This window comes from Paroedura picta, chromosome 3 (genome assembly GCF_049243985.1).
Source record: "Paroedura picta isolate Pp20150507F chromosome 3, Ppicta_v3.0, whole genome shotgun sequence".
Lineage (NCBI taxonomy): Eukaryota > Metazoa > Chordata > Lepidosauria > Squamata > Gekkonidae > Paroedura > Paroedura picta.
This window is the reverse complement of record NC_135371.1, coordinates 44,985,299-45,005,525: the sequence shown is the minus strand read 5'-3', so window position 1 is coordinate 45,005,525 and position 20,227 is coordinate 44,985,299. Positions and strand designations below refer to the sequence as shown.

Below are 20,227 nucleotides of genomic sequence, written 5' to 3'. Positions count from 1 at the left end.
TGACATGCCATGGCTTATATTCTTTTCTTTCCCTTATTCCAGAGTATGGACGGGTTTGCCAGGCTTGGATTCCCGCATTGTTTTGCGGCCGTCGATGGAAGCCACATCCCTATCCGTGCCCCCGGGGGAAGCATAAAGGAGTACGGGAACAGGAAGGACTTTTGTTCTGTTCTCCTGCAAGGAACTGTGGACTTCTCCGGCCGGTTTATCGATGCCGAGGTGGGGTGGAGTGGCAGGAGGCATGATGCCCTTGTTTTCAGGGAATCGAACCTCAGGAAAGCCATGGACGAAGGGGTCTTTGTTCCAGGAAACCCCACCGCCACCATTGAGGGCGTGCGTGTGCCGGCGTTGGTGCTCGGGGACGGAGCCTACCCATTACGACGCTGGCTCATGACTCCCTATAAGCGGCCAAGGACAGACGTGCAGAGCCACTACAACCTCAGTCACTCCCGGGCAAGGAATGTAGTGGAGCGTGCCTTTGGACGTTTGAAGTCCCGGTTCCGTTGCCTGATGTCCCGACTCCATGTGCATATAGACAATGTGACTCCGCTGATCATCGCGTGTGTCATTTTGCACAACATATGCGAGGACAAGGGACATAACATCCCCTTCCCTGTGGATGAACCTGATCCTGTAGTTCTTGAGGACACTCAAGACATCCCTGAAGCAAGGAGAAAAAGGATCTATGCTGAGGGGTGCAAGGTTCGGGACGCCATAGCCACCCACATCTACAGAAACAGGAGGCGTGTTTAATTGTTTTTCCTACTCTGTTGTTGAATAAAGTTTTGTGTTCTTTGTTTAACCTTGTCTTGTGCGGTTTGTGTACTTAGCCAGCAAAAAAACGGGGATTCTCTGGTCCAAAAGCACTTTGACAGCCCTAAATGCTAACTCCCCACTGAAATTGACACACACAATACGGAAGCGCTGAACGGGGAAAGTTCGGGGAGGCGGGTAGCCAGGAAGTATTGGCGACCCCTGTCAAACCGGAGGATCAATACACTTATGTTCCAAGGAATAATTTTATTGGTGGGCAGCTTTGATACATTTAAAATAGAGGGGTGGTCGATCGGAGCAACGCACGTTCGTTCCCTAACCGTCATTCCGAAGATGCCGAAGCCACAGAAGGGCTCCTTCTGGCAGCGCGCCGAGGCTGAGGCACTTCTGGAGCTGGTGCTCCAATCGAAAAGTGTTGGCCGCCTTATGGCCAGCACCCACTGCCACACCAAGGGTGCTTACCTGGTGTTGGCATCAAAGCTGAGGGAGAGGGGCTATGTCCGGACCTGGGAGCAGGTCCGGACAAAATTTAAGAGGGTGAAGCTGGACTTCCTCAACAGTCTGGAACAGTGGGGGGGGGTCCCGCAGCCAAGTGGGAGGACGGTCTTCCACGACCAGATGGTGAAAATATGGGAGAAGGCTGGGAAGCCCCCCCTGGAAATGAGGAGGCATATGGGTGAGTGCTGCCCTCGTTGTGTTTTTCCCTTAAACATGCATGGCATGACTAGCTGCCTCTTTCCCCTACTGTCCCCAATGAAATTCGAGAAAGTATTTAGATGCTGTCAACCCCCTCTGACTTAGCCCGCCAGTACTGTGTAGAACCACTTTGGTTATGCGCTTTGACTCTAACTGCGGTGTGTCCACCAGCTGTGTTTCATCTCTGGTTTGTGTGCTTTTACTTATGATTTCTCTTTTTCTTTGCCCAGCCACACAATCACCATCCAAGATGGCAAAAGCACCTGAGCGTGAGGAGGGGGAGGAAGAGGGACCTTCCACCTCAGGACAGGCTGCAGGTGAGAATTTTATGTCTGTGAGGGAGACCCATGTGTGTGTACCCCCATGGAGCCATATGGGAGCCTGATGTGATGCTTCCATTTGAAGTGTGATCAAATTCTTTGTTTGATTTCTATAGCAGAAACTATGGAGGCAAGGCTGCGTGCCATGGAGGCCAGGGTGACTTCCTTGGAGGCAGAAGTGGCAGAGCTGAAAGGGGAGATTGAGCAGCAAAGGCAGCGGAGGGAGGCGGAAGAACGTAGGTTATGTTCCCCACTGCCCAACTCTTCTCACACAGTGGCTAAGGCCACTCAAAAGTGTATGCATGTAAACTAAAAAAATGGGAAAATATGTGTGGCACTAATGTGTACTTTTTCTCCCTCCCCACACAGTTAAGAAGAAGGAGGACGAAGACCTCTTCCGCCGCAAAGTTAGGGGGACCATGGGACGGTTGTGCAGGAGAGTGAGGGAGATGGAAGGGGCTGGGGAGGGGAGCAGTGGGACCTAAGTTTTGTTTTCTTTTTGTGTTTTGGGGTGGGGGGTGTTGGGGGGGTTCCCAGTTACTTTGCCCATTTTTCTATCCTTGTTAAATATTTGAATTTGTTAAAAAAAAGTTGGCTTTCTTGGAGGGTGGTGGTGGTGGTGGGGGGGTCCAAGTTACATTCCCTTGTTTTTTTCCCCTGTTGAACTGTTTCTGAAAATAAAATGTTATTGTAAATTTCCTGAAAAAGACTCCAGTGTGACTCCTTGCACACCTTTCACCCCAAACTCCTAAAACACCTTTAACCTTTAAAACACCCTCCAACCTCCAACCCACACAACGGTGCCAGAATAGGCACAATCACTAGAGAGGGTACACAGAGACAGAGTCAAAAACATAAACTTTATTTAACAGACAACAGCAAACACAGATAACTAGACAAACTGGCCCAAACTAGGAGGGGGAGAACTTGTCCGCGGGTTTAACGACTCTCTTCCCGAGAACAGTCCTCCTTCTCGTTTGGGTCGCGGCATTCTGAGAGGGGGTGGGTGGGGTGGGTGCTGGAGGTGGTGGGGGGGTGTGGGGGGGGGACGTGCACTGTAATCTGAGGAGGGGTGGCCGCCTCCATAACCGCGACCGCCCTCTCCATCAGCCTCCTTATCATTCGAACCTCCTCCACGCTTTCGCGTAGTGAGTTGTTCGAATCTCTAAGGATGGCACGGAATTTTTTGCCCTCCTGGGCCACGAGGGAGAGCATCGCCTGGTCTGCGGCAGCGGCACGCCTGGACTCCTCCTGGCAGTGCTCCAGGATCCTTTCTCCCACACTAGTCAGGACGGAGACGCGCCGCAGCCTGCCGCATTCCCTGGCCAGCCTCTCCTCAGCTTGGAGAGCACCCCTGGGTGGTGAGCCAGCTGGCTCGTCGTCTTCTGAAAGGACCTCTGTTGGCAAAAAAAGAGAAACAGAACTGTTAGTAACATCGAGACAGTCAAAACCCACCCTGGTGCACATGGTGGCCTTTCTTGGTTACATATTGTTAAACCAAGACTCAGAACAATGCCAGGGGAGCACATGGTTATTGTTTGTTTGCCCATGGTGGCCTTTCTTGGTTACATGTTAAACCAAGACTCAGAACAATGCCAGGGGAGCACAAAAATGAAAAGGAAGCACACAGTTATTGCACACAGACATTGCCCTGCAGCCATGGCTCAAAAGGAACAGTTCATGCACGCTCACCATCTTGTATCTGTATACGCCTGCGCACGGCAGGAGGTCCAGCCACCCCACGCTCCTCCTCCTCCTGCGTCCCGGGTATGAAATCTGAAAAAAGGGAAAAAAGAACATGATTTAGGACCAAAGTGTGGCAAAGCAAGCTTCAAACCCTAAAGCAGCAACGTTGAGGGACTCTCTTCTGTCTCTTGGCAGTGCTGCTGCCCTGCACAAACAGAAAAGCACAAAGCAGTTAAACCCCCCCCCTTATTGCAACTGATACTTACCAACATTTGTGGACGCCCCAGAATCACTGTCCTCTGCCACCGCTGCAGGGGACTCGAGGACCACCGTCCCAGGCATCTGTGTCTCTGTGGACAAGAGCAGAAAATAGTGAAAAAGGAGCAAGCATACAACCTGAACCACACATCAAGGTCCCAAAGTAGTGGCTAAAGCACTGCAGAAGGCCTATGGCTGAGGCATGCAGCAAAACTGTTTGGGTTGTTGGTTAAACACAACCGTTTTAAAAAGCCACCCAAAGCAATCCACAAACATCCAAGCATAGCATGCGTTGCAACGAACACACGAGAAAACGATGCCTAAACGTCAGAACACACATTTGCTCAAAATGAAATATAAAATAAAAAGAAAATTACTTACCGGAGGCAAGGGGCGTTTGCTCAGGAACCTCCTCTGGCTCCCCAGGAGCGATGGCCATCAGGTCCACCGTTACCAATTCCGCTGGTCGTTGCTGGACGGGGGGTGGAGGCCGAAAGCTGGACGAGGTGCCCTCGCCGGGATCCTCCTCAGCGGGTGGTTCCTCGACCGGGGCAGCCGGCTTCCGAACCACCTTAAGGCTCCTCCCGACGCGCTTCGGCCTGCCGGCTCCTTCCCCGTCGCCGTACAGCTGGCGCTGCTCCTCGAAGTAGGGGCAGGTCACCTTTTCGTTGCCGGAACCCTTGTTATGGTTCACGGCACGCATGTACTCCGCCCTCATTGTTTTAGTTTTGGACCGGCATTCAAGGCCGGTCCTGTTGTGGCCCAGGGCACGCATCTTTATGGCCACTTGCTCGAAGACCTCCCTATTCCTGTGAGAGGACTGGAAGGCGTCCTGGATTTTCTCTTCCGAGAAAATCGCGATCAGGTCCCTGATCTCTGCGTCCCTCCAAGTTGGGCCACGGCCGGTTGCAGGGACGGACGAGGCTTGCGAAGAGGATTCCATGGTGCTTTCGCTAGTAGCTGAGCAAAATGGTGGTGCGAGGTGCAGGGTGCAACGGATCATATACCTTCCCGCACACAAAGACAAAGGGACTAGCCGGCTCCTGATTGGTAGAGGGCAGTAGGGGACACGCACATTGGCCACATTAGGTCACATGTCACGTTCAAAACTCCTCGCGCGGGAACAGGATCTGCTCCTAATGGCCAGATTAGCGCCTTTTGTTTGACTTCTTGCATGCGCTGATTCGTCCACACGCGGGAAGAGCAGTTTGAACATGCAGCGGGAGCCATTTTAGTGAAATGTCCGCCATTACAAAAACGCATGCCGGTGTAAAACCGAGAGCAATTGCAGCGGTACGCGACAGTTCCCCAATAATATTCACCAACCAAAGCATAAATCAATGACATGTAACTGGCGAACGTCCGTTGTCACGCTCAGCGGACAGTTTTTTAAAATGAACGGCGGACGGCGACTCCGCTTGCCGGAGGTCTAGCCGCCGATGGAAGGGGTTGTCCGCACCCAAGCACAACCACGCACCCGGAACCACACAAAGACCCACTACACATAAACCGCCCCTCATGAAATCACCTCGAATCATATCTATTGAACCCCAGTAATCTAAACAGGAGACTGCGAGCGGCGAACGTTCGTTGGCACGCTCAGAGGAAAGTTTTTAAAAATGATCCCCGTACGTTGACTCCGCTAGTACTGGCCGAAGGTAGACGGGGTTTTAAGCTTTGGGCAAATGTTTGGAACGTGACGGTGTGTGCCACTGTGCTTTTGAAAAACTATTGTGGTGTCCGGGCAGAATTTCAGAAAGTGATCGTGCTTGAAAGCCAGTCGCTGTCTCGTTGCCTCGTAGATCCCCGCTCGCTCGGAGAAAAAAAATGGCGGACAGTTCGCCGGAAGTTAGGAGGAAAGGCTCGGGAGGAGGGACTTTGAAGAAACCGCAACAATGGTAACGCACAAGTCTGTGGCGCTATTGTCGCAGATTGGTTGCAGGAGTGTATCGCTATCCGGAGGGTGAATCCACTTTTCTGGATTCCCCTAGAAGCGCTACAACGAAGCGCTTTTTGCGGGTCGGTTGCAGGACTGTTGCAGATTGTGTACGACGTCGTGAGTTATGGCAAATTTGTAGCGTTTCCAATTGGCAACCATCCTGCTACTTTGAAGCCGTGCGAAATGGCCCCCAGAGATAACCATTTTAGTTGCCAGAGTTTTAACTAAGATGCTTTTATAATATGCTGCCTACCTTGTATTTTATCTCTTATAGTTTATTTAATCATTTTAAGATCTGTTTGGTCATGTAACCCCATTTTATTATTTTGTTGAAATTTTAAACCCTATTTTATATGTCTTATACATTTTATGCCAATAAAAGGTTACTGACTGACTGACGAAATAACTGAATCCACAAATAAATGTATTTAACCTTATCTCACAAGGACTATTATTTAAATTCAAAATATTAATTCATAAAATCAATATTAAATGTGACAAAAATATACAGATACAAGGATGAATTTGATTTGTGCCAGGCAACAGATCATTCGCTACCCCTGGTGTTTATTGCTGTTTCTTAATCAACTTTTAAAAAATTAAGAAATTAATCGGTAAGATCATTTTATGTAAACTAGCATGTCTTTGCCTTGCAATTCTTGGCATTTCTTCACCCTTATGAAATGAGCACCACTGCATTAAGTTTAAGTGTCCTATTAACCTATTACAAATTTGGAGGTTCTCATTTCCATCTGATCCCCTCAGAAAACGGTGTCTTTAATGTATACAGTTCTGCTGCCAAATACCTCTTGCACATGAACAATTACAGCTAATTTTAACCAAATTGCTTCCTGTAAGAGGTGGACATCATTAAGAAACTTTCTCCATTTCCTTTTACAAAGAACTCTTAAAGACAGAGAATAAAGTTCTTTGTGATGCTGTCCAATAAAATCATTACGCTCACGCTACATACTTCAAAGGACTGAATGGAAATCACCTAGCCCTCAATGAGACATATAAAGTAGCATGCTGTGCTTCAAAGTTACATCATTTTATTAGGCCATTTAATTATTTAAGTGTGACACTAATTGTTAAAAATGTCATCTAAGTTCTATACCAGAGTTAGCTGTTAAGATTCCAGAATTTTTGAGAAAAATATACTTTATAATTGAAAAACTCTTCTGTTAATATACTTATTTATGTTAAAAGTATAATTTTAAGTACCTAGTCATTCATTGCATATAATTATGGTGTTGGCAGGAGCATCACAACTCGCATAGTCCAACCCCCTGAAATAATGTTTGACTGATCACATGCCAAAATTTTATAATTTAATTTTAGTGACAAAAGCCCAATTTAGTGCACAGATTCCCTCCTTAGTGGATTGAACTAGTGAGATTTGAGCCACTTTTCCTAAACTTTTCCCCTATAGTCAGTTTGTACAATTGGTCATGTTAGTTTTTATTTAGAAACTGCATTTCAACAAAAAAAAAATCACCAAGGCAGTTTGTGGCATTCTTCTTACAATAACATCAGTAATAACCTATAACACTGCTTCAAAGCATCAATTTATGATTCTGAACATTCCTGGAAGCCAACACCCTCCCTATTAAAACTCGTTCTCAGAGGAAGGTTCCTGGGTAGATCTTAGAAAATAGGCTGGATACTATGGGAGTAGGCACTCTTTCAGATATTCTGGGCCCAAGTAATTTTAGAATTAAAACTTGGTTATTACTCTTAAAGCTCTAAATAGTCTGGGACCATCATATCTACGGGACCGCCTTTCCCTGCCTTAATGAAATAAAACTAGTTTCAACCAGGAGGGGAGTTTTTAAAAAGTGAAATGCTGAAGGCACAATCGCAAACAATTCACTTGAGAAGGAAAAATGGGAGGAGCCCAAAGAAGCCCGTGTGGCTCCACTTTCAAAAGATTTGAGAAATAAAAAAGACTCATAAAGGAAATGGAAGGATGGGCTTATAACTAAGGATAAATATAAACAAACTAGTAAATAAGCCAACTGCCCCCGAAATACAGCAGGCGCTAGCGGGGCTGAAGAGGTCGGCGGCGTGGCTTTCTGGGGCCAGGCCCCGGACCCAAGGCCGGGCGCAGGGCGACCTGTGAGGCGGTGTGAGTGGTCGACGAGGGCACGCGCTCCGCGGCCTACCTGGATCTGGCAACCTGAGCTACGGCGTGGGGGCTGGCAGTGGCGATGGCTGGCATGGAGGGCAGGAGCCAGCTGCCGGTGCGAGGCTGGAGCACTTGGTGGGGCTGGCACTGCGGCAGCTGCCCCTGCCGGTGGCACCGGGTCCAACTACAGCCCACAGGGTGACTGCTTGTGGCGGGCTGGGGCAGAGCCAGGGCTCCCAGACGAAGCGCTGCTGGGCGCTGGTGGCCGTGTGTGTCTTCGGCCGAGCTGTGTTGGGTGCGGGTGGGGTGGGCGGCGGCCCATGGTGACAGCGCCATTTAAGGCGCCGGCGGCTGGCAGCGCAGCCTGCTCTCATGTGAGGGGGCCAGCAGGGAGGTGTGACGTTGGTGGCAGTGGCTGCGTCGGCACCGCCACCACAGGCGCGCTGCTAGGGACTCCTGTCCCCACGGGCAGGCGTCGACCTGCACCGTCGAGGGGAAGCGAGGTAATGGTGGCGGCCTGCGGTGTCCGAGCGAACTGGGAGGGGGACAGATTCGTCAGTCCAGCAGCAAGGGACCAATTGCAAGCTGCGCTGCGATTGTCAGTCTGGGGGAAGGGGCCTATCGGCACCCTTCCTCATCCCAGACAGGGCCCGCCCTCAGGGCCCTTACTGCTTTATTTTATCCGCTCCGCTAGAAGCGGTTAAAGATAGCCAATGCTTTTAGGGAGAGGGTTAGAAAAGCTAAAGTTCAGTATGAGCTTAGGCTAGCAAGAAATGCTAAACACAACAAAAAAAGTTTCTTTAGTTATGTTCAGAGTAAGAAAAGCGTAAGGACACGGTAAGACCAATGTAAGGACAAAAAAGTAAAATTAAGTAGGAAAAATCAAATGCATCATTATAGAATCAGGAAGACCTGTCTTGGTAGTAGTACATGCAATAAGGATTTTGGGGTCTTAGTAGACCATACACTGAACATGAGTCAGCAGTGTGACTCAGTGGCTAAAAAGGCAAATGGTATTTTGGGCTGTATCAAACTAAGTATAGTGTCCAGACTGTGCAAGGTGATGGTACTGCTTTACTCTGCTCTGGTTAGACCTCACTTAGAATACTGTGTTCAGTTTTGGGGGCCACAATTGAACAAGGATGTAGACAAACTGGAGTCAATCCCAAGAAGGGCAACAAAAATGGTGAGGGGTTTGGAAATCAAGAAGTATGAGGACAAGTTGAAATCACTTGGTCTGTTTAGCCTGCAGAGAAGACAACTAAGAGATGATATGATAGCCATCTTCAAGTACTTGAAGGGCTGTCACATAGAACAGAGTTGTTTTCTGTTGCCCCGGAGGGTCAGACCAGAACCAATGGGATGAAATTAATCCAAAAGATTTTTCAGCTGAACATCCAGAAGAACACATATAGAGTCCAGTGACACCTTTAAGACCAACAAAGTGTTATTCAAGGTCTCTGTAACTTGCTAACCATTTTCATTATGCTGTATGTTAATTTATTCTCACACTCTATCTGTACGTTTGACGTGATTACTTCCATTCCATGACATTGTATCTGAAGAAGCTGATGCCTTGAATAAAACTTTGTTGGTTTTAAAGGTGCCACTGGACTTTATATTTGTTTTGCTTCTTCAGACCAACATGGCCACCTACTAGAATCCATCCGGAAGAAGTTCCTAAGTGTTTCCTCAATGGAACAGGCGGTAGTGGGTTCTCCATCCTTGGAAGTTTTTAAGCAAAGGCTAGATAGCCATCTCACAGACATGCTGATTCTATGAATTTAGGGAGATAGTTACTGGCTGGGCACAAGGGACTGCATCCATTTTTAGCGCTTCTGGCTGTTTCTTGCACGCCCAGGGAAATGCCAATCACCACTTTGGGGTTGGAAAGCAAATTTCCTCCAGGCCAGACTGGCCAGGGATTCTGTTTTTTTTTGGGGGGGGCATCATCTGGGCATGGAATTGAGGTCACTGTGGGTGCACAGGTAGTTGTGAATTTCCTGCATTCTGCAGGGGGTTGGACTAGATAACCCTGGAGGTCCCTTCCAACTCTAGAATTCTATGATTCTACATGAAACTGTCAGATCACTGGTCCATCAAGGTCAGTATTTCTACTCTGACAGGCAATAGCTCCTCGCAGTCTTAGACAGAGGTTATTCACATCACCTATTACCTTTTCTTTTTAAAAAATTACTATTGCTAGGATTTAACCTTCTGTATGCCAAGCAGGTGCTCCGCTACTGGACCACAGCACCTCTCCAAAATCCTATGGTTCTAAAACTATAGTAATATTGATACTAAAATTTTTAACTAAGACAGAAATTCTACCAAAGACAAGGGGAGTACAGTCAGCATGAGACAATATAGGGAAAACCTTCATATATAAGCTGTCATCACTTCAAATGTCTCTGCATCTATAGCAGCAACAGTATTAAACAGCAAATACCCCTGTGAGGAAAGAGGCGTGCATAATCCACATGTAAAAGAAATGTATGCTGTATTATTTTGTGAATACGGACAGTTGAGATTGCTTGCAATTCTATCATCAGGCCCTACCACTGTTAGTGGCAAAGACTATCTTCAGTATTGTCATTTTATAATAACCAAAATAAATTGAAAAGAAATGTGTATACTTTAACTCATAGACTCATGGAATATAATTTGCCAACACTATTTGAACCCTCAACTACAGCTTTAATTAATTAATGATCGATTAAATCAGTTAAAGACCGGAGGCGTGTTTTCCATATCCTCTGTTTTATGTTTCTGACAGACCTTCTATTTAATGGAAAAAGAGACACTGACACATAATTACATGACAAATTACAACAAATTGCTTCCTGCTCAAACTTGAACTGTTTGTAATCTACCAAAAGAGACAGAATGGAGTAACGAGGAAACAAAGAGATCAGTAACATTTTATCATGTTGGTTCAACTCCAAGAACTGATCACATGGCAAGCCTTAAATCTTAATTTTTAAGATGATGTCTAGGGACTCTTTGATTTAGTTCAGTCTCATAAAGATGAATATTCACTCCCCTTGCTCCATTCAGTCTTAGGATGCAGGAGATATCACAACTGAGGTGATTGAACCCACCTGCTGACCAGAAAAATAACATTTTAAGAGTGGCTAAACTGATGTCTGCATCATAATCTTCATTTCAGCAAATGAAAGAAGGTATTCAGCCATGATAACATTAACGTGTGTCAATATAATTGTAAGGCTAAAGATCAGGTTACAGGTAATTCTTTTATTGTTATCATGATGATGTCAGAAGTAAACCTGCAGTTGTTTTAGGAATTTTTTGTTGCACTATATGTGGCAGATTATGAAATCTTTTTAAAAATAGTTTCAGCCTTAGAGGGACTGTACTATTATTGAAGAAATGGCAGGGGAGCCAAGAGTGCTTAACTCTTTCTCCACACTGTTTTTCTGATCAATACGGTCTTCTCTAAACTGTTTTCCAACCAGCAGGAAAAAGGCGACCCACTTGTCCTATTTTTTACTTGTGTGAGAAAGAATGATTTTGATTTTAAAAACATATCTGTAGAGAAACGATCAAACAATCTCCTCACCTCCACTGTGTCTCCAATGAAAGTCAAAGAGTCATAGAAATTCAAAAGTTTTGGGAAACAGCCACATATCTCCCTTATAACGCATGCTTTGGCCATAACACAGAGAGTTCTGTAATGTTCATTTAGCACATTTTTTTCCTGAAAGTCAAGTGATTATTTGCTTAGTACAAATGTATGTATTCTTCTGAACTGTGAGCCAATTTCAAATTACAACTAAAAGCCTTATAAAAGAGATAAATGAAAACAACTGTATAAAATACTAGCAGCAAGAGGGAAATTAAATTATATATACATACCCTTGTTTGAGTTTCCCGCTAGAAATCTTCCTGTTCCACCATATGCTAACCTGCTACCTGAGTCAGTAGATATTTTGAACGACTACAAAGATGATATTAGCATCAACTAGTACCTCAAGATATTTTTTGTAACAAGTAGAAAAAAGGTCGAATTATGTCTTCTGTGCAGCCTTGTAACCACTATATCATTTTAATTCTGACACACGCTATTAACGAAACATTTATACTGCTGTAGATGATAATAAAATACTTTACCTCTGTCTGAAGTATGGCAGCTCTCTGTTCTTTGGCAGTAAGCGACTCTTTAAGCACTTCAATGTGTTGTTTGCAATCTGAATTCTGATTGCTAAGGGTTTCAAGCTTAGTTTGTAAGGCAAGAAGTTCTGACTCTTTCTTTGAAAGCTCCTGCTTCAGCTGGTCAATCTGCAATTTAAAAAAAAAGCCCACTATTTTCCATGCTACATGATTGTATTGAGTCAGAGAAATAACAATTAACATTATATTCCAGACAAATGAAAATCTAAATGTCAACATAAGTGATTAATTTTAGGATCAGTAACCTTTCAATTTGATAAACTTTTTATTGCTCTTCATCAGGATTGTATGAATGTATCTTGCTTCTTACATATTTAAACACAAAGGTTGATATTTGGAACACTAGTCAGGAAAAAAGGAGGAGCCCTTAAGACTGTTTATGCACTGGAGGTTTCATGCCGGGCTGCAGGCTGGAGTTCTAGTCATAGCAGGTTGCCCCACCTCTTCCTGCACCCATACGGGGGAGCATTTGGCCTGATGCACCTTATCTGTCCTTGATCTGTGCTCCTGCACGGTTGATGGGGCAGTGAAGTTCCCAGTGCATAAATGGTCTTAGACATTACAGGGCTATTGGAACATTACAGGTCAGCAACTGAATGTCCTGGAAGGTTAAAATGTTCCCCTACTGATTTTTGAATGTTGTTTCTATTCTCACATTTGTGTCCATTTAATTTTTGTCTTATGAGCTAGCCTGTTTGTCCATTGTAGAGGGCTGAAGAGTATTGCTGATACATGGTAGAACGAATCACATGTGAGGATACTCGGGAGTATGAACCTGATATGGTGTGACTAATGTTGCTGCATCCACTGATGGTGTTACTTGAATCTATAAGACTTTTATGCACGGTGGCAGCTACCCCGCGCTGCCCCCGGGCCATTGCAGCAGGGCACGATGCCCCGCCGTTCCCCGTATATGCACAGGGGGGACATGTTGGGTTGCCCCGGCGTAGCGCATGCACTTTACACCATGGCGAGGAGGGCCGGATTGCTTCCAGTCGAGGTAAGTAAAGTGGCAGGGGGGAGGTGGGGAGGAGCCAGGGGGAGTGGGGGGGCAGGCCCCCTCCACACACACTGCTGGTGGGGGCAGGGGGTGTGTCACGCTCCCGCTGCTTTCTCCCGATTTGCCAGAGCAATCGGACCCAGCAGCTGATGGCGGCAGAGAGCATTGTCTGGGATTTTCCCCGAAGCACTGCCATCACCAGCGCGGGCATTATGGTCCATGTTTAATGGGCCTATGAGAGCAAAGTTAGCATCTTGGTTTATTGAGATACTTGATACCACACTCCAGTTGCTTATCATTGCAGGTGAGAAATTAGTTTAGTTTAGCAGGCTATTTTCAAGAAAAGGTTGGCCTTCCCTCCTGCGTGAGGAAAATGTTACTATCCAACATGGGTCATAGGTCATTAATAAGATGTTGAACTGGCTTGAGTTATGAGCTGTATGTGACCAACAGTGATGTTCTGTTCTGTTGTAGTTATCTGCGGTATCCAATCATCTTTCTTACTCTACCAGGAAGATATTGTAGTTGCAAAATGCCTGCTATAGATCCTTCAAATGAGTATCTCCATCTGGGGTTGGAGCCAATGGGACTATCGTGTATTTCTAGGCTACAGATGATGGGTAGTTTGATGCGGTATGGGGGGGTAGCAGGAGGCATGTATATATGTTTGCCAATCTGTCAGTTTCCAGTATAATGTGGTACTTATGTATCTGTACTGTGGTATCCTGGAAATTTATTGTATAGAGTAATTCATATTTATATTGATGGTGGGGTGGAAGTTCTTGAAACCTTGGTGAAATCTTCTGAGGGCTTCTTTGCCATGGACCCAGACAATGAAAATGTCATCAATGAATCTGAAGTTTTTTAAAAAAGTGCTAATGGGTAGGAATTCCAAACATGCTGTTCTAGGTCTGCCATGAAAATGTTGGCATATGACCGAATATGCAAAGGGGGAAATGTCAGGCTAGCATGCATAACACATTTCAAAGAAATCAATTTCCTTCCTGTCAGATTTCTTCATTGCCCAACTTTCAAACCCATCAGTAGTAATGGAGATTACTATAGTATAAGTTAACTTGATCTTGGTTGCCAGCAACCTATACTTAAGGATCTTCATTGCTGTCTTCCCAGTTTCAACTTCCTTCTGATTTCTGGGTTGCAGTTTCCCTTTTGGTTGATGATGAAGCCAAGGAACAGAAAATGTTTCATCACAAACCTTAAAGTTGTACAATTCTTTAGTAGTCAGTACTTTTGTCTTCTTGATATGCAGCTGTAAGCCTGCTTTGATACTTTATGCTTTAACTTCATCAGTAGCAGTTTCAAGTCTTCTCTATATTCTGCCAGTAATGTGGTACCAGCTGTTCCAGTTTATTATCAACAAAATAGGCTGCAAAGCCTAAAAGCTTGCTGGGCTTACTCAAAGTAAGTCTAATAAGGACATTCCATAAAATACAATAAGTAGATGCACTCATTTCAAATTCAAACATCATAAAATAATGGGACTACTGTATTTTAAAAGTTAAGTAAATTATTTAAAAGCCCATGATCTAACTTAGATTCGTCTTTTGAACAATCAGGACAGTTTCAGGACATGATCATGTTGTTTTAGTGCCCAGGAGAGTAATTTTGTTTCTGTAGTTGTCCTGTCAGATCCTGAAAGAAAGTTTAACAGATGATAATCCATATAATGGGCTGGATAGGTAGACTTTAATGGAGCTAAAATAACTGCTCTTTGCTCTGCATGCATCTTGCAGGAGAACAAAAAATATGCAATAAATTCTACAACCTGAGCTCTGCTTATGAGGGATTTCTCTAAATCTGTTAGGTCTGCTAAAGGGAGCACATTAACACAGCCTAAGGGTAACAACATACAAGCAGGAAACAAAGTAGGATACAGATTTATTGTAGGAAAAGGGAACTGAAACCACAAAACCTAGATAAATAGGTGAACAGATTCACTTGGCATCAGGTATGAGCATTCTTCAGTCCTGTTTGGGGTTTGAGAATGAGAGTCCGTGAACTGAAGAAGTGGGATGAAGTAACACACATTTTAGCACATTTAGTGGTGACTTGGGATGGTTCATGAAGAGCAGAAATCACAAGTTTACCCCTGCTTTCTACACTTCAGGAGAGCTCCCAGGGAGCGCCCTGGTGCTCACCTGTTTGGCTCCCCATGCTTTTCATGGGAAACAAAAACCACAGTGAGCAGAAAGGACTTAAATGGAAGGAGTAAAGAGCCCTCCCAGTGAAACTTCACCCTCACCTTTCTGCTGAGCATGGCTTGCAGAGGCCAGGAGAAAGGGAGAGTCTCTTCCCTGGCAATCCACTCTCCCTTTCTCCTTGCTGGACTGCAAAGAGAAAAGGAGAAGTCTTTACCCCAGCAACCCCCAACCCTTCTTCTGGCGATGGCTTCTTCCAGGCAACTCCCCCCCCCCTTTCCTTCTGGCTGCAGCCCACTATGGCTACAAGAAAGGGGGAAGGGCAGTCTCTTCCTGGGTGACCACTCTCCTTCTCCTGGTTGCACAGCCAGAAGAAAGGGATAAGGGAAACTTTTGTCCCAGTGTGCTCTCCCCTTCTCCTGGCTGTGGCTCACAACTGCAAGTGGTCTGATTTTTTTCCCCTGCACCTGCCCCCTTCCGCATTCCCAATCAGTGGTTAGTGTGAGAAAGCAGGGTGAGGCATTTAAAGGGCATACCTAGCAGCCAAAAGGCTATGAGCAGCTACTTAGTGGGGAGGTATTTAAAAGTTCTGTCAGGCACTGTCTGAAAAAGTGGGAGGAGGCTTTTAAAGGAGATGGAAAACGGCTGATGTGTTATGATCAGCTGCTTGGCAAGCCCTTTAAGTGCCCCCCCCTTCTCTGGCAGCATCTCCACTGCCTTAGAAAGTTGGGAGGAAGCCATTTAAGGGGCCCACCAAGTAGTTGATCATGACACATCAGCTGCTTGGTGTGCGCTCTCCCAAACCCAGACCTTCCTTTAAACTGGAAGAATCATGGTCAAATTGCCAAATCACAATTTGGCCACCACTGATTTGGCCAGTTTAAAGTGCAGGGATGGGTGATTTGGTTCAGATAGGTCTGAAAAGTTTGGCTTATCCAAACCAAATCACCCATCCTTACTTTCCACTACTATTTCTTCCAAATAGCTACCTCTGCCCACATCACCATTGGAACTGTCCATTCTCTTCTGCTGGTCTGGCTGTTGATTCCTGAAGGGGGTGGATACTTCCAAGACTGGAGTCTCAACTGTAACCATTTCTCCTTGAGTGACTCTCCAAGAGTTTAGCCTCTTGATAGTTTCAGCTCCCGAAGGTATTGATCACAGATTTTTTGACACACATAACCCCCCTTACCACATCAGTGTGCGCATCCAAGAGGGAGACTCATTAATCATTTTTAAGAATTAGCTAGACACTGAATATATAGAATATAATGCAGGACCCCTGCACAGGCTTACACTCTAAAGATTAAAAAGGTGAAGAAAGAAGGAATCCTCAATTTTGCATTATAATTAAAAGGATGACTTCATTCAAGATTAAAACTGAAGCAGAGAACCCCACATACTCTGAAGCATATTTCTTTTTTAAAGCTTTTTTTCTATACAAATGGCAATCTTCCATGCATATGGCAAAGAACCACTAACTCATTATAAGCCAAACACAGAAACAGTGCCAAAACCTATAAAAAATAAGGTGAGAGTAATATGAATGGGGAGGGTTTCGAAGTCATTGTGTACTAGAGCATGTGGTTTATATAAATCCCATGTGGCCATCGCACTGCCTAATCTCTACCAAAAGATCTTTCTAATTTTATCTATAAGACAACAAACTCCCTGATAGACAAGCAGTCAAAAACATGGTGACAATTTCATTGCAGATATAGTCCACATTGCTCCTCATTGGAAAGCATACTTCAGCTAGATGATGTGCAATCTGGCAAGAAGTGTTGAAATTCATAACATTAAGAAAAATCTGAGACACATTTAAAATAAGTAGATATGAAGCAAGTTATTTAATACTAAAAGAAGACAAGACTTGGGCTCTTTTAATATGTAAAGTACCATCTCATAGTTTTTAGGGATACATAAAATTTTAGTTTAATAACTTTTGGGTGACAAAGGCAGGGTTTGGGAGGGATGGAAAGTTTCATGACAATCTGTGGTCACCTTTGCAAATTGCTCTTCACCTGTTTGCAGCCGTTCCTTTTCTCAATCTGAAACTTCAGCAACTTTTAAAAATGAGTTTCTTTCAGAGGCAATCATATGGACAAATGTGATAACATACCATCACACAGTCTATCATGCCTGGCAATCTGATGATACCAGCAAATCTTCCTAGATATAAAAAACATTCTGATTTCATTATGTGATGACATCGAGAAGCCAAAACAACCATGAAAGGGAAATGTTTCTGGTCATTTCTTTAAATAAGGCGATTTTTCTGCTTCAACAGTCATAGAAATAGGGTATTTCATGGAACATTTATAAAATGTGCCCTCACTTTCAGCTCAGACCTATAACTGGTAAATAGCAATATTTTATGGTATCCCCCACAAGTCTCAAAGGAGAGTAATAATGGATCATCTAAGCAAAAGGAATCACCTTCCTTTTAGATACAGCTTTGAGAAGAAATCTATCTGCCAATTTCATGTAACGCTTCATGCAACTGCCAAATGGAATCTTGCTCACAAAAGCTAGGTAAAGATTTTCTTCCTGCTCCAACTTATTTCCTTCCTGCTCTGAGCATATTTCCAAGTGATAGGAATTCCTTTCTTCTCCCTCTCTTGTCCAAAGCCAAATAAGGGTATCCTTTATTTTAAATTTAAGTTTCTGCCTTATCACTGAAACCAGAATAGGTACCCAAAACACACACTGCCTATATCCTGTTATGCTTTTATTCCCACAAGCAGAGCTTTTTGCCTGCCCAATATCACTCTGGTCAATAAAGCACTCTCTGAGTTTATTATATTAGTTGTATTAGCTAGGACAAGTAATATAGAAAAGGTTTGATAATTTAGTTTTTCTGACTGGAAACATACTCAAGGTAGTATGTTTCCAGTCAAGAAAGATATTTCTTCCAGATCTGTATAAGGAATCTTGCCAGTTTGTTTATTTATTCATCATATGGCACATGCCTCTTTTGGGGAACTTTACCCAGATTGGTTGCATCCCTTTAAGACAGGGGCAGAACCTGGTTGGGAATCCCTGGGCTAGAGTATCAAATATAGGTATACTATGTTAAACAGACATCTATATTGATCCTCTGACAAACTAGTGTGCGTACAAGACATAGAGAACAAGCCACACCCCTATAATGAAGGGGAAATAAAGGTGCTTTCAGCCTACAAGGCCTGCCTAAGGACCATGGCACCAGGGCTGGCTAGGCAGCTTCCTCTGGAACAGTCAAACTGGTGATACTTCCACATTTTCAATACTGCTATGGATGTTTTGAACTCAGTACAAACAAGAACCAGCCATAGTTAACAGCAAGGGAGGGAAATGAAGAGTTTCGAGCAAATCGTTCTGTCAGGGGCCCATTATGCACGGCCGCCGAAATGGCGATTTCGGGTCACATGGAAAACGCGGAGGGGGAAGACGCGACACACACCAGTTATACACGGGGTGGGGTGCGATGGCAGCAAAACCCAGAGTAACAGATTATGCATGCGGCGATCCGGACGCCGCTTCTGGCTGCGCCCCGGTCACCCGGAAGCTGCGCTTTCTTCCGCGTTTCGCTAACGCGGCTTTTTCGGCGGCATGCACCGAAGCTGCAGCCGGTTGCAGCCGGCACCGTGTGTTATCGGTGATTTTAGTCACCGCCATTCCACCCCGAATGTGCGCTAAAACCTCCGTGCGTAATGGGGCAGGATGAGAATCCTTTTTCTGCAGTATTAGTGAGAACCGTTGCTTGCACTTGAATTTCTAGGGAACAGCACATCAAAACACCTATTTCATTTCTGATATTTATAATCTTGATTCACATTTTGTTTCCATCTATGGTATGTTGGAAAGATCTAAAAAATGCCTAGGTTTATATTTTCACGTTAGGCAAAACCAATCATGCAAGACAGTACTCTTTCTCAGTGTGGCACAAATATGCCCCAGAAAAATGTAATGCTGAGTGAAGTCTTTCTAGCAATTTTTCCACTCTACCCACTTTGCTTTCCAATTTTCCATCTATTTCTTAATTCGACTATAAAAGTCTGTATGTTTGAGAATCTTGGAAGGAAGTGTTTATTATTAATGGCTTAGAATTCTATACAGGAAAAAGCAGAAGTCCTTGATAAATTATAGCCTTCTAGGGAAATAAGCAACGTTCCACAGTGGTCTGCCTTTTGTAGATATACATCCATTTTTTCCCATTCAAATCCTAAAGTTCATTAAACATTTAGTCCTTAAATATAACTTATTTTAAAGAGCATTATAACACCTAGAGTTGTTGATTATGAAAAGAGCCTTGTTCTTCTGTCTGCCATCAATCATGACTTATATTTATCAGAGGTTGTTATCAGTGATCTCAGGTTCGACAGATGGGGTATAATAAGATCTCCTTGCTGACAAGCATATAAATATTTTTTTCCGCCTTGAAAGGTTCTATGATGAATGGCAGAAGTAGTATCTTTTGCTGCAAATCTCAATTGTAAGAGGAAGGACAGGACTGCTGACAGAGGTTGTACAGACTTTCATCAGAATGTAGCATGATAATCAAAGGACTGATCCGACAGGTATGACAAAACAATGCCATGCAACCGTCTTCCTTTCGTTCATCTGTTTTTTAGAAGTCAAAAAATCTCTTTCCTCCCGTTATAACTTCCTTTTCCAACCCACCCATATATGAACTCAAACTTATAAGGGCATTCCTGATAATTGCTGTGTAAATAAAGCACATTTGCATTTATTTATATTTGTATTTAGTGGTTCCTTTATTGAAGCAACAGTGTCTACCTAATAACTCTTGGGGTCTATGTTTAAAAGTTGTTCTGAGTATTTTTATTAGAGCAGATTATAAATCTCTACAGCAAATAAAAGTTGGAGAAATGGCTAAACACTTTTCATTTGCTTTATACTGATATCAAAACATAAATATTTGTTCATGTGAAGAAAACCTACCACATGAAGGAGCTCTTAGTGGTCTTCAATCCCACTTGTGCATTTACTATAATTACTTAAGCCAAGGGGATATTGTAGAGGACTGATAACAGGGATGCTGTCATCAACTGAATGTCCTGGAAGGTTAAA

At 44.3% G+C, this 20,227-nt stretch overlaps 2 protein-coding genes and 1 long non-coding RNA gene across 4 annotated transcripts in view; 1 reads left to right on the top strand and 2 right to left on the bottom strand.

Annotated features, from left to right (window-relative positions):
• The window catches only part of ERC2 (ELKS/RAB6-interacting/CAST family member 2), an 819,922-nt gene that overhangs the window by 566,285 nt on the left and 233,410 nt on the right, over positions 1 to 20,227 (bottom strand). For both annotated transcript variants that reach the window (XM_077325500.1, XM_077325499.1), the window contains exon 7: positions 11,933 to 12,100. In XM_077325500.1, the coding sequence (XP_077181615.1) occupies positions 11,933 to 12,100 (168 nt within the window). The remainder of the gene's footprint in view (positions 1 to 11,932; positions 12,101 to 20,227) is intronic.
• LOC143831928 (uncharacterized) lies at positions 1,636 to 2,271 on the top strand. The gene is made up of 3 exons (XR_013229016.1): positions 1,636 to 1,787; positions 1,907 to 2,026; positions 2,160 to 2,271. It is a non-coding gene; the product is annotated as an uncharacterized LOC143831928 (long non-coding RNA).
• LOC143833779 (uncharacterized) lies at positions 3,077 to 4,578 on the bottom strand. The gene is made up of 5 exons (XM_077330010.1): positions 4,116 to 4,578; positions 3,743 to 3,826; positions 3,483 to 3,566; positions 3,143 to 3,187; positions 3,077 to 3,099 (listed from the first exon to the last, which is right to left on the bottom strand). The coding sequence occupies exons 1-5, from the start codon at positions 4,507 to 4,509 to the stop codon at positions 3,077 to 3,079; spliced, it is 630 nt and encodes a 209-aa protein (XP_077186125.1). The 5' UTR covers positions 4,510 to 4,578.